Raw genomic sequence first — 6,516 nt, forward strand, 5'->3', positions numbered from 1 at the left:
TCTACTATAATCATGTATTTGTTAGTTATTTTATTAAGGCGTGCTACGACTAATATAACAACAAGCTGAAAAACGTTAGCTAACGTAAGATGTATAAGAATTTTCTCATCATATATGTATAAACTCGAGTTTAAGTAGGGAGTAATGTAATATCTTTTAGCATAAAATATACAAGAAAAAAAAAGTTTCGACAAAATTATTAATGCTTTGAAATTTATCCTCCGTCGTTCATAGCACCTGGGTTTATTTTCTGGTTTTGTTATTACATTTCAACAATTTTCTAGTTCTTATGATGCTGTTATTATTTCTTTGGTTTCTGTTTGATGGTACTAATATATTGTCCCTTCCTTTCTCTTCTTGTCTTTTCCGTCTTCTTGAGTTGAAGGTCTTTCGGAAACGACCTCTATGCTTCTTTAGATAAGGGTAAGGTCTGCGTATACACTAGCCTCCCTAAACCCCACTTTTGGAATTTTACTTGATCGTCGTCGTTGTTTGAAATTTTATCCTCCAAAAATAAATAGCTTGTGGTACGTCGGAGGGCGGGGGGCGGGGGTGGGGGGTGAGGTGAGACGTGTGGTGTTTTGCCCAATCTCTAATTATGGAGAAAATCTCTTCTTTTTTTTTTTACTATTCTCACGTGTTTCATTCTTTTGTTACAAATTTAACTTATACATACTAATATTACAAATAATAATCAACTACAGTAGTTTATTACATTGTTTTATGAAGTTACATATTACACTTGCTATTAGGAGTTTCATATTATTGTAGGTTAATTGATATAAAATATTTATACACTATTAGTGCATATATAAAACTTAAACTTTATATTAACGTGTATACAAACTACAGAATATTCGAAAAATACAAATAGAGAAAGTAAAATCACAAGACTGTAATTTTTTATGTAAATTTTAAAAAAATGTTTAAATCTTTTGAACATAGACTTTTGTAATTTATCTATTCTCGAGCATGTTAATTAGTATATATGGAATCCCTTAAAAAAGAAAACATTTTTATAAGAGTATAATTTAGCATAAAATCAAAGTTAAAGTACGTAGAAAGTTAAAAAAAAAAAAATGTACGTAAAAAGTTAATTATTAAGTTGGAGCTCAAATGTAAATATTTGAGGGAAAAAAAAATGTTACTTTGAAAAAAAAATTAAGGTAAAAAGAAAATTGGACGTATCAAAATATTCAAAAATCTTAGCCACAAGATTACTATCCACGTAAGTCACTTATCTGCCACGTCAAATCTAAAGTGGGACCCACAAAGAAGCTTGAGTGGTCTCATGCTGTTCTTATAAGAGTTTGTATTTGTTGCTTTGGACTTTTCATATTGCCTTTCCTTTCCTTCTCTGCTCTGCACTGAGCCATTTATTGTTATTAACTGCCATTTCAGGTACTTGCTCTTCTAAAGCCACTTGTATCTTACAATATATTTATATATATATGTATGTAAATGTTTGTGTGTATATATTTTACATGTTACCACCCCGAATGGATGTGATGCAGTGGATGAGATTGCTTTTTCTGTAACCCGAGGTCTCGGGTTCGAGCCCTGGGTATGGAAAAATTCTTGGTGGGGAGCGCTTGCTCCCGAATGGGGGCCCTACGCGGTGCGAACCGGATATAGCCGGGCTCCCATGTGGATATCGGACACCGGATGGAAATCCAAAAAAAATATTTTACGTGTTACGAGTTTATGTTATGTAAACTGACTGTAAATGTTGAGTTGACATACAACAACATTTAACTCTTCGTATCAAGCCTGATATGATACGACGCCCTACAAAATAGCGTAATAACATGTTATAATAGTTTAAGTTACCGTGATAGTGTATAAGTTCTTACCAGTTATCATGTTTATAACTTAAACTCATATATGTTACACTATGTTTTTGTATCCACTCATGCCTAGTGGCGGAGCCAGGATTTTTACCAAGGAGTGTCAAAATATAAAAATTAAGTATACCGAAAGTCAAAGGCGTGTCGATCCCCTTGGTTGAATATGGCTCTGCCACTGCAGTCATGCCATATCGGTTTATATTAGCAGTGTTTGACGGGACACAAAGTTTGAGATATTAATTTGATATTATGTTACTGGTATAGTGGAAGATATACTAAGTAACACTAATTGAAAAAATTAGCTTGATCCAAAAAAATAAACTGGATTCTGGAAAAGTTGTGAGATTGTGTGGAATAATACTACTTTTAGTGAATTTATTTCAAACATTTTGAGACATCCTAAAAAGTGTAAAAAGTGTCTTATAAATTGTTTTGACCTTTTCCTTACTGATTACCTAACATCTAGGCTAATACTGTGAAGAGTGCTTAACTGAGCCAATTAGTGGAAAGGAAATTCCATTTTCCATAAAAAAAAAGTAAGTTATTCTTTGTTGAAATGAAGGGAGAAATGAAAAGATAAAAAAAAACACAAAATTTAATGTATTATTTAGTATCGCGTCGAGCAATATGAGTACAACAATTACAAACCCAGTATAATAGTCCGGGAAGGGTATTGTGTACGCAGCCTTACCCCTGCCTTTGTTGAGATAAAGAGACTATTTCCAATAGACCCTCGGCTTACGGACGAGCAATATGAGTGGTACAACATTTTTATTCATTTTCCTATTTAGTTGATTGCTTTGGTTGGTAGAAATTGAGATCCTATTGGTAATGAAGTACTAGTAATTGTAATTTCAAAATTCTTATCTGAGGAATTTTATTTTTTTGTGTATATTGAAGGCATTAGTTGAAATCTCAAAAGGAAGAAGATGGACTACGTTAATGGACCTGGAAGGAACCATTTGTTTGTTCCGGGACCTGTTAATATCCCGGAACAAGTTCTCCGTGCGATGAACCGGAACAACGAGGATTACAGGTCCCCAGCTGTTCCAGCTCTCACAAAGGTCTTGCTTGAGGATGTCAAGAAGATTTTCAAGACTACAAGTGGAACTCCATTTCTGATCCCAACTACAGGTATAGTAATACGCTTAGTATCTTACTCTTTATCGCCCTTATATTTGCATCGCGACGAGTTTGGTTTGATGATATATTGGTTCCTCAAAATACAAATTTCCTAGGCTCAAAGGCGGAGCTAGGATAGACGTGCTCGGGTGAAATTTTTGAGTATATGGGTTCTGGAATCTAGGACATGATAAGTTAATAGGTTGGGGATAGATTATTTACACATATTAAGTAGATTTTGAGCACAAATACAAGGTCTGAGCCGAAATTACTGGATTTTACTGAACCCGGCTAGACTTGTAGCTTCGGCACTGCCTAGGCTTATTCCTCTTAATCGTCCACCTTGAAGTTAAAATGAAGAGATAAGATTTCGTTTAGCATTAGAATGAATCTTCTACCCAAAAATGGGATTAAGTTCTAGTCATGTTAGCACGTTTACTTATGATCCAATACTTTTGAGGACCCTTTTAGTCCTATCCGAGATTCATATGCCAGTAGAAAAATATAGAAAAGAGCTTGAATGGAGCGACAAGGATAGTGGTGATTTATATATCCGAACCCAACTTGCTTGTTGTTGAGATGTAGTTGTTGTGTTATCGTTGTTGTATTAGGATGAAACTTTTCAAATTGATTTTATCCCTCTTCTGTTATAACACAAAAGGAAAGTGATGGCTTTCCAGTAGTATGAACAGAATCATCAGTTTAAGTAGTTCTTGATTTCTTGTGGCTCAAATATTCAACTCAAGGTGGCCGTCATATTGTTTTCATGTGGCAGGAACTGGTGCATGGGAAAGTGCGCTCACAAACACGCTGTCTCCTGGTGATCGAATTGTATCTTTCCTCATCGGTCAGTTCAGTCTGCTCTGGATTGATCAACAGAAACGCCTCAACTTCGATGTTGATGTTGTTGAGAGTGACTGGGGCCAAGGTGCTGACCTTGAAGCTTTAGCCTCCAAAATTGCAGCAGATAAGTCACATACTATCAAGGCGATTTGCATTGTGCATAATGAGACAGCCACTGGAGTTACCAACAACTTGGCTACTGTAAGGAAAATACTCGGTAATGTATCCAACTGTTGCATATTTACTTCAAGAAATTGAATTCAGATATCAAACAGTATGCATTAATTTTGCTATCACTCAACTTTCGCGACAGATCACTACCAGCATCCTGCTCTCTTCCTTGTCGATGGAGTGTCCTCAATTTGTGCACTTGATTTTCGCATGGATGAATGGGGCGTTGATGTGGCGCTTACTGGTTCGCAGAAAGCACTTTCCCTTCCTACCGGACTCGGGATAGTCTGTGCTAGTCCCAAGGCTCTTGAGGCCGCCAAAACTGCAAAATCAGTGAGAGTTTTCTTTGACTGGAGTGATTACCTTAAGTTCTACAAGATGGGAACTTATTGGCCATATACTCCTTCAATCCAACTTTTGTATGGACTCCGAGCTGCTCTCGACCTTCTTTTCGAGGAAGGCCTCGAAAATGTGATTGCAAGACACGCTCGCCTGGGCAAAGCAACAAGGTAACAGTAAAACCTCTGTTAGTACCTGTCATGTTTTTGTTAATTAGTGAATCGCAGCTTAATTTACACTTCGCTAAGATAATACTTCCTCTTGTCCCGTTTTACATGGAACTCTTTCTTAGTCTGTTGCAAAAAGAAAGGCACCTTTCTATATCTGGAAACTCGTTAACTGTAATGACATTCGCATATAGACACAGAATATCATGCATAACATGTTCGAGTCCATAAGTTCTAAGGGTCCTTTTTGCATGTAGCACAAATCTTTCTTTCTTAAACTCCGTGTCTAGTCAAACACTGCCATATAAAATGAAACACAGGGAGTAGTATTCTACGTCAACTTGAGCATTATAGCTTACCAATCTTGGTAAAATCGATGTATATCTAGGAGATGCATCACTTTCACCAGGATTCCGCCTTAGCATACATAATTATTGGAGAAATGATACAAGTTTTTGGAATGAAAATGCAGACTTGCCGTGGAGGCATGGGGCTTGAAGAACTGCACTCAGAAGGAGGAATGGTTCAGTGACACCGTCACAGCTGTGGTTGTTCCTCCATATATCGATAGTGTTGAAATCGTGAAAAGGGCATGGAAGCGATACAACTTAAGCTTAGGTCTTGGCCTAAACAAAGTGGCAGGAAAGGTTTTCAGAATAGGACATCTTGGCAACTTGAATGAGGTAACTTTTCTCTTTACTGCAGATTACATGTCTTATTACACATTCTGTGAAGTCTAACAAGACAACGATTACACGATCATTCCTCGTGCACGTGACTGCTACTATGGAATTCAAGATCATTCTTGAACATGTGACTGTCATCAAGTTCTTTTAGATTGTGGTTTGGTTCAGAGAAAAAGAAAAGGACAGCCCGCTGCACTAAGCTCCCGCTATGCGCGGGGTCCGGTTGTCTATGTAGAGATAACAGTTGACATACAACCATATGCATAACTGCATAAGCTCTGGTTTGTTTGTTTATTGGCTCTATATATTCAATATCATCAAGTAAAGGGCTGCTACAACTTACAACTCTATACTAACTAGGCAAAAGCATAAAATCTCCATGTTTATTTTCTTTCTCAGAGGATGTGTTTGGTTCAACTTATAATTATTTTCTGAGTTCAAGCACCAAATTAACTCATAAAATTTAGTGTTAATAGTTTCCATTTGGTTCTAGACATATATTTAAGAGTCATACCTCAATATTTTTGTTCTCTTGAATTTGCCACTCCATCCATAATCTATTACTTTTCTGACTTCTTTTGTTGTTATAGACCTTTTCTTTTGTTTCTTTTATGATATTATTGTCTTTTCTGTTGAGCCGAGGGTCTCCCGAAAACAGCCTCTCTACCCTTCCGGGATAGGGCTAAGGTCTGCGTACACTCTACCCTCCCCAGACCCTACTAGTGAAATTTTACTGGGGTATGTTGTTGTTGTTGTTGTATCCATAATCCATTCCAATTTCCGAGACACAATTTCCTTTTTGGGACGTTCCAAAATGTTTGACACCAGTCTATTTCTATACAACGTTAACGGTGTTATACTATTTACACTTCAACTTAAATATGATGTTTGCTCTATGATGTTTGCTGTCTTTCATCATCACTGCTATATTTTATAAGTCAAATTAACATCTTAAACTCATGTCCAGTCAAATACCGTCACATAACTCGTTCTCTGTTAATTCGCGCTCTCTTACTTTTATAGGTTTGATATATTTCCTTATTATAGTATAACTTACATAACAAAATCATGTTTTTTTTTTTTGTTTTTTTTTTTGGTTTTAGTTGCAACTATTGGGATGTCTTGCTGGAGTGGAAATGGTACTTAAGGATGTTGGTTATCCAGTGAAGTTTGGTAGTGGAGTTGCAGCTGCTAGTACTTTCCTCCAAAATTCCACTCCCCTTATCCCATCCAGAATTTAATTCAATTATTATAAGTATACAAAACCAATGCTTGTAATTATTTCTTTTCATGTCACTTTTGTTCATTGTTCAACAACTGGTTGAGAATACTTTGGTAAAA

The 6,516-nt window shown here is 36.3% G+C and overlaps 1 protein-coding gene across 1 annotated transcript; it reads left to right on the forward strand.

The window, feature by feature from the left end:
- Positions 1-1,281: 1,281 nt before the first annotated feature.
- LOC107827351 (serine--glyoxylate aminotransferase) lies at positions 1,282-6,516 on the forward strand. The gene is made up of 6 exons (XM_016654457.2): positions 1,282-1,401; positions 2,748-2,981; positions 3,745-4,029; positions 4,126-4,492; positions 4,962-5,172; positions 6,279-6,516. Exons 2-6 carry the CDS (start codon positions 2,777-2,779, stop codon positions 6,414-6,416), a joined length of 1,206 nt encoding a protein of 401 aa, XP_016509943.1. The 5' UTR covers positions 1,282-1,401; positions 2,748-2,776; the 3' UTR covers positions 6,417-6,516.

This window comes from Nicotiana tabacum, chromosome 20, assembly GCF_000715075.1.
Source record: "Nicotiana tabacum cultivar K326 chromosome 20, ASM71507v2, whole genome shotgun sequence".
NCBI lineage: Eukaryota > Viridiplantae > Streptophyta > Magnoliopsida > Solanales > Solanaceae > Nicotiana > Nicotiana tabacum.

Bases quoted from the DNA above. Each gene is read 5' to 3' on its own strand.
- LOC107827351 (XM_016654457.2), top strand. From the start codon at position 2,777: ATGGACTACGTTAATGGACCTGGAAGGAACCATTTGTTTGTTCCGGGA. The intron at 4,030-4,125 runs GTAATGTATCCA...CTTTCGCGACAG, and splicing joins TACTGTAAGGAAAATACTCG to ATCACTACCAGCATCCTGCT. The intron at 4,493-4,961 runs GTAACAGTAAAA...ATGAAAATGCAG, and splicing joins CGCCTGGGCAAAGCAACAAG to ACTTGCCGTGGAGGCATGGG.